The 15,593-nt window shown below is 33.7% G+C and overlaps 1 protein-coding gene and 1 non-coding gene across 2 annotated transcripts; both read left to right on the forward strand.

Annotated features, from left to right (window-relative positions):
• The first annotated feature begins 938 nt into the window (after nt 1-938).
• LOC135147423 (small nucleolar RNA R71) lies at nt 939-1,045 on the forward strand. Its single transcript, XR_010285000.1, has one exon. It is a non-coding gene; the product is annotated as a small nucleolar RNA R71 (small nucleolar RNA).
• Nucleotides 1,046-2,689: 1,644 nt separating this feature from the next.
• On the forward strand, nt 2,690-4,184 carry LOC135147204 (protein FAR-RED IMPAIRED RESPONSE 1-like). Its single transcript, XM_064080064.1, has 3 exons — nt 2,690-2,785; nt 3,244-3,492; nt 3,600-4,184. Exons 1-3 carry the CDS (start codon nt 2,690-2,692, stop codon nt 4,182-4,184), a joined length of 930 nt encoding a protein of 309 aa, XP_063936134.1.
• Nucleotides 4,185-15,593: the final 11,409 nt, after the last annotated feature.

Here is a 15,593-nt window from a genome sequence, read left to right on the forward strand (position 1 = left end):
TGATTTTATTCTTGTCAGCTTCAACAACAGTTTTTCCACTATCAGACTCAGATGAGAGCACGGGTGTTTCAACCTGTTGATCACTCTCTTCCTTGTTTCGCTCTGTTGCTGATTCTTTATCCTTCGTAACCTTTCCGGACCTCAAGGTGACAGCCTGTACCTGTTCCTTCACTTCCTTCTTGCCCGGATTGGCCTCAGTATCACTAGGAAGAGTTCCTTGTGGTCTATTAATCAACGCATTAGCAATTTGCCCAATCTGATTCTCCAAAGTCTTGATTGACACCGATTGGCTTTTAACCATTAGTCTTAATTCTTCCAATTCTGATCTTTCATTGGAAGACTGTCCAGCCACCCCATGATTTTGTTGCTGGAATCCGGGTGGATGGAATTGCTGCCTCGGTGCAAACTGTTGTTGAAAACTAGAAGGGTTAAAAGGTCTAGATCCTTGCTGCTGAAACTGTTGCTGCTGTTGTGGCATGTAGTTCTGATTATTGCTCCAGCTGAAATTCGGATGATTCCGATTATTAGGATGATAAGTGGCCGGAGCTGGCTGTTGTGACCTCTGAAAGTTGCTCACAAACTGAGCGGATTCGCTCGAAATAGCACACTGATCCGACGAATGTGCTCCAGCACAGAGCTCGCAAACTGAAGGTGGCTGTTGATTTCCTAGATTTGCCAAAGAATCCACCTTCATAGTAAGAGCCTTAAGCTGAGCAGCTATGGCTGAAGTAGCATCAACATCCAGAATCCCTGCTACCTTGCCCTGATGAAGACGCTGAGTAGGATTCTGATATTCATTCGCGGCCATAATTTCGATCAACTCATAAGCCTCCTCATAGCTCTTAGCCCATAGAGCTCCACCTGATGCAGCATCGAGCATTGGCCTCGATTGAGGACCCAACCCATTGTAAAAACAATTTATCACCATCCAATCAGGCATCCCATGATGTGGGCACTTTCGAAGCATCTCCTTGTAGCGTTCCCAGGCTTCACATAAAGTTTCACCAGACAACTGAGAGAATTGAGTGATAGCATTCCTGATTGCAGCGGTTTTAGCCATAGGGAAGAACTTAGTAAGAAATTTCTGAGCCAGATCCTCCCATGTCGTAATAGATCCTGCAGGAAGAGAATGCAACCATCCTTTAGCTTTATCCCTCAGAGAAAATGGGAACAACCTCAATCTGATGGCATCGTCCGTAACACCATTGAACTTGAAAGTGTCGCAGATCTCAATGAAGTCCCGAATATGAGTATTAGGATCCTCAGTCGGAGAACCCCCAAACTGCACTGAGTTCTGTACCATCTGAATAGTGCTCGGTTTGATCTCGAAAGTGTTGGCCTGAATTGCTGGCCTGACAATGCTCGATTGAATGTCATCGATTTTAGGCTCAGAGAAGGCCTTCAGAGCCTTAGGAATATTCACAGCTGGTGGTTGATCAACCATCGTATCAATCTCTATCGTTTCTTCCTTAATTAATGCTTCCTTACGAGCCTGAGAACGTGTTCGCATACACGTCACTCAAGTACCTGAAACACACACAACGAACTAAAGTGAGAAAAGAATCCAAGTCACTGAACTTTAACGACCACTAATGACAAGCACATAAACTAAAATAAAACACCGAGTCCCCGGCAGCGGCGCCAAAAACTTGTTCGCACAATATCACGCAAGCGTACGTGGTCACAAGTAATATAGAATAAGATTAAGTTCGTTCCCACAGAGACTAGTGTATTCAAGAATATGCACTTATGCACCAATGTATGGCTATTATTCAATGCTTGGACAAATAACAATTTGGTTGGTTTTATCTAACTTAACTAAATCAAGTCGAATTATAACTAAGAGAATTAAAATCAAATTACTAATGGGAATAAAACATGGAGTTCTAGCTTCATTAACAACTTCATTCAGAATTATGCCTATATTCGATTGTAATGGTTGATAACTAATCAGATAACACGAAACTGATACACGCTAACTGTCGTTATACGTGCACCATACTGTTACACATCCACAATTAAGATAGAAGGTAAACAGACACCAATTATGCTTAGACCCTATATGTCTATAGAATTTGAAAGCATAACGGTTGAAGATCAAGTTATTTATCGAGATTACACAGGGCGATGCAAGATGGGTAAAATCACATCACAAGTCATGTTATTGAACACAAAACCTATGCTCGCATGGCAAGTTCTAAATCTAAATATCCACTGTCGCTTCAATAAAGATTAACAAACAATCTAAGATGTTAGCTACGCATCCAAGACGAATAAGCACAACCAATACGAGGAAATCAAACCATCACATATGAACAAGGCAAATTAACTACTGAAATTCATTGATAAATCCGCTAAAATCCCATGACAATGATTAGTTCATAATCGAACTTCTCATCATCATGGGTTCGAATGTAAACATGGTACTGAATAGGAAAAACAATATCAAAGTACTAGAACAAAAGTTAAGAAACAAATCCGAAACGAGCATCCAAAGTTACGCCTACTTCGAAGAATTACAAAAGTGAAAAGTATGAAATTGATCTTGATCTTCTCCGTAGCCGTCACGTGCTCCTTGGAATGATTCTAGGTTGTTAGGCTTTTCCCTTGAGCTTTTGTTTAAGTCCCACCACGATCGGGCCTTCAAACGGATCAAGAAAAGGCAATTTGGGCTTTTTCTTCCAACAGAATGGGGTGGAGACCCCGTCAGTGGGGTGGAGACCCCGTCAGTGGGGTGGAGACCCCATCAGTGGGGTGGAGACCCCGTCAGTGGGGTGGAGACCCCGTCAGTGGGGTGGAGACCCCGTCAGGGCAGCCTCTATTCTGATGAAGTAGGGTGGAGACCCCATCAGTGGGGTGGAGACCCCATCAGTGCAGAATTTTCTTCTTCAGAACGGGGTGGAGACCCCGTAAATGGGGTGGAGACCCCATTTGGGCAGCCCCGAACACTCTTGGAACCTTTCTTCCCTTTTCTCCTTCCTTGCTCGCTCGATCTTTGCGCCGTTTCTTCCACCTTTTAGCTTTGAATCCACCCTTTATCCTCCTCCTAGGGAACCTACACAACACCACAAAAAGACATCAAAACACCACATACTTGAGGCCAAATCATCAATTTAAGTCGAAACGAAGGCATTCCAAGTGGATATAAAATCCACTTATCAGAGGTCAGAAAGTTCTAATTTTTATTTTGGAAATTATGTCCAACGAGGTGATACACTTTCAGAGTTTTACATATGCTATCAGAGTGCAATTGAAAAACAAAGGAACAACGCTAAGAAACTGACACACTATGATGACTTCACACCAAAAACAATTACAAACAGAGAGATTGAAAAAGATGCGATTAGACTTTACACAAGGGATCTGTTTTACAAGGTTCAAGAAGAGATAAGAGCTGGTTGTATGGATATTATCCTATTGGGCATGACTTGTCTGGACAATGTGAAGAAAATAAAGATCCAAGAACCAGGGAAGAGAACCAGGATTTTTGAGGTTTTGTACTTTGTTTTTGAGAATTTTTATTCGAAGAATACTTGCTAGGATTATATAATACTGATTACAGTAATTAAATTTTTCTAACACCATGCATATGTTTTTAGGTTGAACTTAACATGGAAACACATTTTATTGAATGTTCGTGCAAACTGTTCACCAGGGTTGGCTATCTATGTTCCCATGCCTTTTTCTGCCTTGGTATTTGTGGAATTAGAACAATACCGCGACAGTATGTCTCAAACAGATGGTTGAAGAACGCAGTTGAGCGTTTCAGCACTCTTGAACTTGGAGAAATATCTGATAGAGATGCAACAATATTATCTAGGCGTGTGCAGACACAAGATTGTTGGTTTGAGTTCCAAGGCTGCCTAAGCGACGCATCTGGTAATGCTGATGTTTTAGAGTATATTAAAAACGGACTTTCTAGCATGAGGAAACACATAACAACAACAATGAAGAAACCAAGAACTCGATTAAACTCAGAGCAGATCGAAGAATTAATAGATTCTCGTGTTGTCAATGAGATTACAATACAGAATCCTAACAAAAGTAACAACAAGGGCAGCAGGAAAAGAATCATATCAGGAGCAGAGAAATCAATTGGGTGCAACAAGAGGAAAATGAGGAAATGTGCAACTTGCCAGGAGTATGCTTATCATGATTCAAGGACTTGTCCTAAGAAGACTTAACATTAAACTTGTCCCGAGAACATAGTGCTATATTTGTTAAAGTTCTTTATAAATTTTGTTTATAGGCTGGTTGTTTTTGTTTGCTTTTATCTATTGTGTACTCGCACGTTCCTACACTTGTATGTTTATATACAATAAGAACAAGTTTTGGAACACTATTCATATGAATTCTATATTATGTGAACAGTTTTATAGCGACTTATGTTTCTCATAAGTCTGAATTATTCTGTTTAAGTTTTGCTATGAGAAATAAAACAAAGTTACATTCGTTAAACCAGATTACTGTACATACAAACAACTTAATAATATACATTACCGAACACTCTGAAAGGGGTATCGTTATCTAATAACATACTGACTACAGTCATTAGATAATTTTCTTCTCAGAGGAATCAAAAACAGTTATACCGTTGTTCAAAAGTTTTGCTACTTGCATCAATCTAGAATCGACCACAGTTGCAGAATTACATAAAAGCGTCAAATTCAATCATTGGTTGTACCACTGTTCAAAATGAAGTGATTAGCTTCATTATTCAGTTCGACGAAAGCGAATTTTATATCTTCAATCTTTTCATCTTTATTGCTTTCTTTCTCTGCAGATATGATATGGGACATTAATGTACTCTGGATCGAGTGGTATGAATCCAAAAGAGATTCAAGTGGTGAATACTTATCCTGCAAGAGTTTCTTAAAATGGTCAAGATCTGAACAATATAGATAACATTGATTGTTGGTTCAAAGAACCTCACTATATGGTATAAATTTAAAAAGTTGACTTACCTTAATCATATCATTCTTTATAGTATTCTCTTCACCACTCAAAACATGTTGATTTTTGGTTGCATGATCTGAGATTTTGCCCTGCATAAGAACAAAAAGTTTATCTCATTAACAAGATTATCTGACACTGGATAACAAAAAAGAAAAGTAAATTCCAATTGCTCGTTCATATAAAATCAGCACAAAAATATACAAGCAAAAGGGACGATGTGTGATTGTTTACGTTCTTTTTAAAAAACAATACCTGATTTTGATCAGTGTTCCATTCCTTCCCCTGATTTTGGAGCACGCCAGTAGTGTTCCATTCCTTCCCAGCAAATGTATTCTTTAACAAATTCACAAAACGTTATAAGAATAACGTAGAAATATCTAAGGAATTTTTCAGTACCATCTTTAATTTATACCTTTTTAATTGTATCCCAATCATATTCATCTGCATTACTCTTTGCAGAAATTCCAGGACCTCTTATGCTATCATTGTACTGCGGTAATACAAATGATCATAATCTTTGAAAAAAAAATTAGATTATTTTAACTGAAAATAGTATGATATTAATATATTTACATTTCATAAGTCAAAATATGCAACCTTTTTTTTCTTTTTCACATTCGGAATCTCCACAGATAATGGGCATTCATCCAAAACTTTCTTACCCTGCAAAACGAAAAATCTTATATATATCTCACATGCTATCTCACATGATTTTACATTAATTAACTATGAAAAATGCAATCACCTTAATCATACAGACTTCTAAATTTAGATCTGGACCTTTTGACAGATGGAGTTCTCCATTTACTATGAGAGAATTTGATATCATGTACTCTTCCATCATCTTCAAACAATAACTATTCCACGGGATAAATCTTGGAAGTATATCATTTGGAAAAAATCGCCGTCCAAAGTGGAAGTCCAGGAAGAAGTACTAGATTTTTGTTTAAAGTTGTTAGCATATTATTTAAATGAGTTTCATGTCATTTAATAAAAGGGAAACATACCAATATGAAAGGAAGTGACCCTGTGTAGTATCTTGTCTCAGCATCATTTGACCAAAATTTTCCTGAGTTCTTCAGGCTTCGCAATACCAACTCACACCAGTTATAGTTTGAGCAGTTATCTAGATCACAACAAAAGCCCAATAATTTCTTTCTGATATAAGAATTACATGGTGCCTGGATCAGGAAACTTATCAATACAGAAACAAAGTTTTTCTTAAAATTTAAATCCACAGAAGTAGAATTCTTGGTCAACTGTATAATATCAGTAACAGCTACTCTCAAAGAATTCTTTTTAAACTTTAATTGTTTCTTCCACTCTGTAGCCAATGATTTACTGTTCACGAAGGTTATCGAGTTTGGTCCCAGTGGCAAACCAAGAACGCGGTGAACGTCGTTCTCTGTGATTTTTACTGTAGCTTCATCAACCATCATACAACAATTAGCAAAATCAAATTTTTTTGCAATACAGAATCCAAGATATCTTGGATAGTCACTTAATGAGAAGTCTAGAACACAGCCAAAACCCGTTCTCCATACCCACTCTTTCTGCGAAAGAGTTAGGTTCTGAATCATGTCACAGAACAGAGCAGGACTCAATTTCATATGTATCCTGTGTTCTAAGTTAACCAGCTTATGTTCTCCCTCTTGCGCCACAGTAGAATGCTCGTTGTCAGCTTCTTTGCTCTTTCTTTTCCTATCGGTGCAGGACTGTGTAAAAAAAAGAATATATATTTTATTAGTTTAAATATCAAACATAAACATTTATTATTATTGAAATCTTTTTATTGGAACTGTGAAAGTTTTGAGCTATGCTTACTGCGTAATCAGTGGTTATCGTTATATCCCTGACTACATTCATTGAATCTTTACTACCAACAACTGATGAAATAAGATTGCCTGTTGTATTAATTGAAAAAAAATAATCAAACAGTAAAAATTCTAAAATAATTGAATTCGAGGACATCTAACATATTCAACTTTCACATGAGAACTCACAGTTAACACATATTTGCTTTATCAGCTCAAGTATACAAGAATCAGAACGTCTTTCGTCCTCTGTGCTGTGTTCACTAGCTTCCATTTGGTATTCATCTTTAAGATTAATAAAGAACTAAGCTTTAAATAATAAATTAAAGGATGATAATGTAATTATAATGCAAAATACTTGGCTTACGTTCATCTCTAAAAACTTTAATCAAAGCAGTTTTGAAATCTTCAAATTGTCCCCTGGTAAACCATTTCTGACTAAACTAAATGACATTACAAGACAAAGATTTAGTAATGTCTCGAAAACTACTACACAGAATAATGAAAATAAAAACTTCATCATTGAAAGGATTAACAATTATAGTCTTACAAAACCAGGGTAGTGCTCCATTAAGCTATATCTGTCTGGACTCATCTTGACAAACAAAGTCGTGTAAAATAACACGAAAAATCCACAACTTTCGTTGTCTACTTGTTTTGGCACCTGTAAAGTCAATAATCTGCTTCACTGAAAGTAGTTTTTTAGTAAATCAAAATTGCAATAATTTGAAGTTGTCATATTACCTCTGGAATCAGGAATGGTATGTTGTCACAGTACTTAAGATCAGAACAATCCATTTTGGCATATTTGTAAAAAGAGGAAAGCAATCTGTAATGTGAAGACATTTATCGCAAATATTTTGTCATATAATCTATCTGACAGGTAATTTTACAAAACGTACAATATATTAGATTACCCTCGAAGAAATTCCTCAATAGTAGTTGAGTCCGAACCCTTCAGAGAATCCAGAAGAAGCATTGTAGGTCGTTCAACCCCTCCTCTTAATTTGTAGTTTGGATTGCACAATATCACCAACACCGAATGTTTCCTGAGATAATAAACTATTTACAGTTGTTTTCACCACTCTAAGTTTGTTTATTGAAAAAATCACAGTCTTGTAGTATCGAAACACTAACCACAAGCATACGGGAAAAAAACATATCTTCTGCTGAAGAACTTTTGTTTACCAAAGTTCTTAAATAGACCCTCGTCATCACCATTTGAATCGTAGTACTTTTTGATTAGCAATGGATCAACAAAGAGACAAGTTTTTTCTTTTTCCTCACCAAGCGTTTTCCACAACAAACTATATCAAATGGATTCGTGTTTATAAATTTTACAATTTCAACAAATCTTTTAACATGCAAAGCAACATTCAATTAAAAAATTAATTGTACCTTATATATTGATCAGCCTGAGCATCACTCAAGCTTTCTGTATCTAATGGATTCACTACAAAGAATTAAATTCAATAATCAGAACTGCGATTGAATTTTTATGAAAGATCTAAAACGAACAATTCATAGAATTGATACCTATGTCCCTCTCTCCAGCGAATCGAGTTGTTCTCATCATCTTGAATCGTTGTTGCGATCTCCCTTTTCGTGCTTTTCTTTAAAACCCTGATTTCTTTAAGAATCCAAACACTCCGTAAGTGATGGTTGTTGGACAGAGTTCAGCAAAATATAGACAGAAAATGACTGCTTTTAGTTTTGCTTTAGTACACTATATCTGATATATTTATTGATCAGTCAAGAGAATCTTAGTACCGTATGTCTAATATATTTATTGATCAGTCAAGGGAATATTTTTTTATGGATATATACCTATGAATTAAAAAAATATTTCTATATGATGTGTTTTATAAATAAACCTATTTTTAGAATAACATAATATAGACATTATAATCAAAGTACAGTACGTCATTTAATACACGTGTTTCTTCTCTTAATTAAATGAATTTGAGATAATGTTTTTTGAGATAATAAATTTTGTTACATATTGTTCTATGTGTTTCGTTCCCTATAAGATACTCTTTTTCTAGTAATATAATATTAAATGGTACTGTTATGTTCTTTTATCTGTTGAGTTCTAGATTCTCTACGGTATTTATTAAGATTTTCTTATTTTTTCCAAGTGTTCCTTGATTTATGTGTGTTTATATATAATTTTATTTGTTGATACTGTTTCCTTTTAAATTCTATGTTTTTGAAGTCCAATTATGGTAATTGTTATTAAGATATCTATAATAAATCGGTTCTTAATAACAATAAAGAACACTTAAGGAAACATGTATGAAGTTTTCTCGATCTGATTAGAATGATATCCGGAATAAATTTGTGTTTTTATAAAGAACACTTGTTACTTTTAAATACTTACCAAAAAACAAGACTTGTTTGATTTGTCATTTATATTTTTTGTTAATGTCAGAGTAACGTTGATAGATACAAATCAGTTTTTTAGAACACTATTATTCATAAATATAAAATTAATTATGTTAATTTCACGAATAAATTCTACCAGAATTTCCATTTATACTGCTTCAAAAAAGTGATTATAGAGAACCACTTAGCGATACTTGTCCTACCATCCCTTCAACTATAAAAGCAAGTATAGAACAAGTTGAAAAGAAACAGAACCACAAACCATTGAAAAGACAATTCATCCAGAATTTTAGATTATAAAACATTTTGAAAGCTTCAAAAACTTTCAGTTTAGTCAACAAACAAGTTTGCCTTTTCATTCAACTCCTTAAAAGATTTCTTTATGGAATCCATCTTCTCATTGCCAGCAATGTCATCTGCATAAAGAATGTGCAGCAACAACGTCTGCTGGATCGACTTGTAAGAACTTAAAAGAGATTCCAGCAAAGTGTATTTTCCCTAAAAAGCAATGTTAAAAAAATATTAAGAAGCACAACTAACTAAAGAGGAGAACTGGCACAACAATGATCAAAATGACAAACTTACATGATTGTCTTCGTTTTCAGATTTCTATGCATTACTCGTTGAGGTCGTTCCCTGATAAATAAAATTCATTATAAAACAATTTATACCAAAACACTAACGAGATTAAGTGACATAAAAAATTTTGTCAAACCTGTTCATAGTGTGCCTTTGATCTTTTATGTTGTTCTTGATCAAAACAAGGCATCTGAATTGATGGTGGCTTAAAAATGAATGCCATTTATTGTACAATAATATTACAAGATTCATTTTGAAAACAATAGTAGATTTTAGTGTGTAATTTTTTCTTCAAAAACCGTTACAAAGGATAAAAACAGTAAATATTACCCTTTGTTCGCCCTGTGTGCGATTGATTTCTGCGTCCATTCCAAAAGCACTTGTATCCTTCACAAAAATGAATTAAATAAGTTTTTTAAAATTATTATTCATAATAAAAAAATTCACAAAATAACATGCAAACCTTGTCATGGAATGAGTCATAACAGGTTTTTTCATTTTGTTGTGTAAAGTTCCATTCCAGACCTTTAGTGTGCCCCTAAGTAAGAAAATCAAGTTTTAAAAACAATTAGGTTCTCTACAAAATCAGGTTGAAATGGTATAACATTAAGTTAATGTTTGATTATACCTTTGGTATCAAATCCCAATCCATATCATCGCCATGGTGCACCTTAAAAAGGTTAACACAACAGAGGAAACTTAAAACATCAGCTAATATAACACCCACAATTGCTTTTTCCACGTTAATCTTATGAGATTTTTTGTGTAACGTACAATACGTTTAAATTTGTGTTAGGCAACACAGAAGTCAAGAGAGCTTACCATGTGCTCGTCAACAGAATCACGGGTCTCTGAACTACCTATATGTGGAGCAGTCTCAGCATTACTCTGTAAAATTATAATATACATAAGTATTTTGGAAAAATCTAGAAAGGAGCAAATTCAAAACTAGATACAAACAAATTACTTAATAGAAAAATTGTTTATTTATCTGCTAACCTTTATCCTGCAGCTTTCTAAGGTCAAGTAGTCGACACATACATTCTGCAAAAAACCATCGACTATACATCCTCTTTGTATCAAAACCTGTTCCACCTTATCCAAACAATAATTGTTCCACGGTAGGAACCTAGGTTTGTATCTCTCGGGAAAACAGCTTTTACCAATGTGACTATCAAGGAAGAAGTACTGGAAAAAGTATTTCAGATGTTACTGTCATATTTGTTTGGCACTAATACCTATAAGATACATAATTTTTTTCAACAGAAGTGCATACCAGAAGGACGGGTAGAGGTCCCGTGTAGTACTCTGTTTCATCCTTTTGAAGCCAAAATCTAGTAGTCTTTTTCAAACAACTAATAACAAACTCACACCAATTATAATCGAAACATCTGTCTAAGTTACAACAAAAACGCAACAACTTTTGTCTAATGAACGAATTTGAAGGAGGCTGGAAAAAGAAACAAAACATCAAAGCAATAAAGTTCTTTTTCAAGTTCTCATCTGATAGTGTTGAATCTTTAACAACAGACAGAACATCTTTCACAGCGACTCTGAAAGGATCTTTGTTATCACTGTACTGCTTTCTCCATTCCCTTGCCAGTGAATCACTCTTAATGAATGGTACAGACTTTGGTCCTATCGGCAAACCAAGCACACGATGAACATCATTTTCTGTAATTTGTAGAATCTTATTGTCCACCATGATACCGCAGGAGTCACAATCAAAATTTTTTACAACAATATAAGACAGATATTTTGGATAACTATGAAGATTAAAGTCCAAGATACTTCCAAAACCGGTCTTAGTAACCCAGTCTTTCTGAGAGCTACTCAAACTCTCGATCATATCACAGAACAATGTTGGATTTAATTTCATAAACAGTTTATGCCGTTTTGCATGCTCTTCAGTGACTTGGCTCTTCGTACTGGTTTCTGCAACATCCTGCATAGTCGCCAATGGTAAGATACAATTAACATTGATTTGTTTATATCTTTTTAGAAGTTTAGAACATTGATCATTTACCAAATCAACAAAATTGCTTTTTTTGACCTCAACTCGCTGTCTCTTAGCCTTTTTCTTATCACAACTTGACATACCAGTCACTGCATTGTTCATCAAAAAAAAAAGAGCAGAACATAACCACACCATATATCTTTATGATAAAGAAGGCTGATGTGGATTACTGTATATTCTCATCCTTCATTCCAAAAAATTATCATGTAGTTATAATTAAGTAGTTAAGGAATTCACCTTCAGATGAAAACGATACAACCAGCGCCATCATCTCCGTATGAAATCTTTTTGTCCCAGAAGCACAACCTGTGTGAAAACACATATAAAGATCCTTCCAAAAAGTTATATGAGTGTAGTAAAACGTACCCTTTTTTCCAAAGATTCCTAATAATCTGCATCTGAATTTATCAAATTCCTCGCAACTAAACCAATTCCTTGACATCTGTGTTTTTTTGTATAGGAATAGTTAGAAAAACTAGTGATATGTTTTGATAAAAATAAATAGGTCTGGTCAATGTGTATAGGGGTAGATCTTACAAACGAAGGATAATCAATCATTATATTGAATGTTGGCGGACACATTTTTAAGAACAGGGTTGTGTAATACAACACGAAGAATCCACAGCTTTTCTCATCATTCTGCTTTGGTACCTGGTATTTTGTTAACAAACACTATTCAACTATTCAACAATATTCCATTATTCAACAAGTAATTTGTCTAATTACCTCAGGCAATAAAAAAGGGATAGTTTTTAGATTCTTCTGGGTACAATCTCTCTTTGCATATTTGAAAAGTGATCTCAGCAACCTAATTTAAAAATGTATTTTTATAGTCGATATAAATATAACAAAACATTGTACACAGTAATAGAAATGTAGAAAAATACCCTCTCATAAATTCTTCTGGCTTCCTCGAAAGAGATCCTTTCAGAGAATCCAATAGTAACATTGTTGGACGTTCACTACCAGCTCTTAGATCGTTACCCGGATTGCATAAAATCACTAGCATCCAGTGATTCCTGGTTTAAACAAATTTGTAACTAATTTTAACTGTATATACATTTAATAACACAACTATAAACAAAAATGGTAGATTTAATTGTTAAGTTTAGTATTACATACCAGAAACATAGTGGAAAGAAAACATATTGTCTTTGGAAGAAACTGTCCCTCAACAGTTTTTTATAGACTTTTACTCTACCCTCTACATTAGTATAGTAACTCGTCATTAGAAGAGAATCAACATATAGACATCCTTTAGCTTTCTCATTATCCAGTGATGTCCACAAACAACTACATAATCATTTAAAGAAAAAAAAATCAAAACTTAGTAATTCTTATCAATTCTTTACATGCAAAAGAGAATTCTAATCACAAATCAAACTCGATACCTTAAATATTGATCCGCCTGGTCATCGTTTAGCTTTTTTGGATCAGCTAATAAACACAGAGAAGAAATTCGATTAGTAATTTGAAGTATTAAATCATGTTTGGGAAGCAATGAAATCTAAAATTAAAAGCAAAGGGTTGCTCTTCCAATACATAATTCGATGCTGTCGGAGAACCTAACCCTCTTCCTCATTCTTTCTTTCTGGAGTCTTGTTTGTTCGATTGAGTTCATGTAAGTATGTGGAAGTGGAAATCTCAGGTTCTAGAACCTATAATCTAACATTTAAGACCACAGCATAAACAATTAGGAATTTCCTAATTTTGGGTTGTGTGTAGAGTGTTAGCTTTGAATTTTTTAAATCAAACTCCTGGAAAGTTTAGCGCACTTAATCAGGGATTCCCTACATACATTACCCTGAAAAATTCATTAAGACATCCTTATTAAACAACATTCATTTTGTTCAAAAAGTCAAACAGCTTACTATAAGCTCATGTAATAAAGTTTAAATGTTTAAAATTTATAATATCTTCAAAATTAGGTTAGGATAATTATAAATTTAACAAATATTCATTATTAAAAAAAACTCTTTTTAAAAATATATACATATGTATATAAAAATCATTTTTATTTTCATGTATATAAAAAAATATATATATGTATATAAAAATCATAAAAATATATATTTTTATGTATATAAATATACATGAAGAAAGATGAAATTCAGTTTAGTACAGTATGTTGGCAAATAACTATCTCAGCTGTAATATACGCTCTTAAAGTTCGAAGGATATGTCTTATATCAACTTTCATCATACTATGGGTGAGCTTAAAATAAGTGATTATTGCTTAAAAATAAATAAGTGGAATAGAAGTTAGAAGTAAGATAAGACTTACAAGTGATTAAACTGTTTTGGGAAAAAAGTAGAATCCTTGAAAAAAAAGATAGCATTCCTAACTTTTTATAAGTGCTTTTTGTCTTATTACACAAAATGATACTTATAAACCTTAAACAAACACCCACGTTTTTTTATTTCGTGAATACATTACTTATCAATTGAATTTAGTGCATTCTGATAGCAATAACTATATCAGTTGTACATTCTTATCAATTTTTATTTATATTTAATTTTTTTAAAAAATAACATTATCTTATGGATATTTTTTTTTTTGTTTATATAATATATAAAGGAAACTTTGATATAAAGTTAAGATTGATAGATGTATGTAAATGAATCCACAGTTACTTTTTTTTTTTATGTTAAACTACATGTGGTTGACGTCGTTTTTTGAAGAGTTATGTTTTCTTCAGAGAGAAATTTGCGGAATGTGTTAATCTTTCGGCTTTCATAATAAGTATAAGATGTGTTTTTTTTGTTTTAGTTGCGATCTATAGTACCTCTCCGTCAAAAAGTCATAGGATGTTAGGTTTTTGAAAGTGTTTGGAACATATTCAAGATTCCAGTGGATTTTATATAGAATTAAAAATGGGATGAATTTCGCTTTTTGGGTAATGATCTTAGATGGGTTCTTAATATGTAGGTTATACGAGGTAAGTACCACAAACGAATAAATATCTAGTGTTTTTCATTTTTAAATAATTATGGATCACGATGCTTTTTCCCATTATGGCACGATTTTTATCCTACAACAAAAAACGAAAAAACTTATAAAAAAGAACCCATGAAGGAACACGTCGACAAATCCAATAAAAGCTTTGTTTGAACACAATCCCAACAAGTGATACTCGACACTTCACCTCACGTTAAACCAAAAACCTGAACAAGCGCATTTAGTACGTGCATTGATTGTGTTTTTGCTGTTTGCTTTTTGTTTCCTCAATCGGCGTGAGCAAGCATTTTTCTTTCAAATCAAACGCATCAGTGAATTCAAAAATTAACTACAATTTAGCTTAATTCTTATTCCCGACAGTTTTTTTTTTTTCCCAATGGGTTCTAAACATGGAAACTGTTTATTACTCTCCCCAAAGTCGTATAAATGTATAAGCTTTTATACTTTTAAAACACTAAAGAGAATATCAAAAATGTTACAGAGATAAAAATCTTAAAAAACTTGCAAGAAAAAAAGTAAACGTTGCAGTCAATGTAGTCAAGCATAAACGTATATGGAACGTATATGATTAAACATTCTCGAACAATATATGGAACTGCGTCTTGAAGTGATTCATCAACAAGAATCATTTCAAAAAAGTTAATAAATTTTTTACATAATCCAATTATTACAATTAAAAATGAATGTTGATTTAAAAAAATTCATTACGATCAAAAAAATTAATTTTTAAAAACTACAATATTATTTCTTTATATTTCCTAATGTTTCATGTGCAACGCACGCACTGGAAAAATTATGTTACAAACTAACTAATAGAACACATATGAAAACACGTATCTAATTCAGGAAGGTGTTTCTTATGCATATATTCCATTAAGTGTTC

This window comes from Daucus carota, chromosome 6 (assembly GCF_001625215.2).
Source record: "Daucus carota subsp. sativus chromosome 6, DH1 v3.0, whole genome shotgun sequence".
Taxonomy (NCBI): Eukaryota; Viridiplantae; Streptophyta; class Magnoliopsida; order Apiales; family Apiaceae; genus Daucus; species Daucus carota.

What these genes read in the sequence shown, in the direction of transcription:
- LOC135147204 (XM_064080064.1), top strand. Translation starts at nt 2,690, where the DNA reads ATGGGGTGGAGACCCCGTCAGTGGGGTGGAGACCCCGTCAGTGGGGTG. An exon ending in GTCAGTGGGGTGGAGACCCC is followed by an intron (nt 2,786 to 3,243) that starts GTCAGTGGGGTG and finishes ATATGCTATCAG; the next exon opens with AGTGCAATTGAAAAACAAAG. An exon ending in AGAGAACCAGGATTTTTGAG is followed by an intron (nt 3,493 to 3,599) that starts GTTTTGTACTTT and finishes ATATGTTTTTAG; the next exon opens with GTTGAACTTAACATGGAAAC.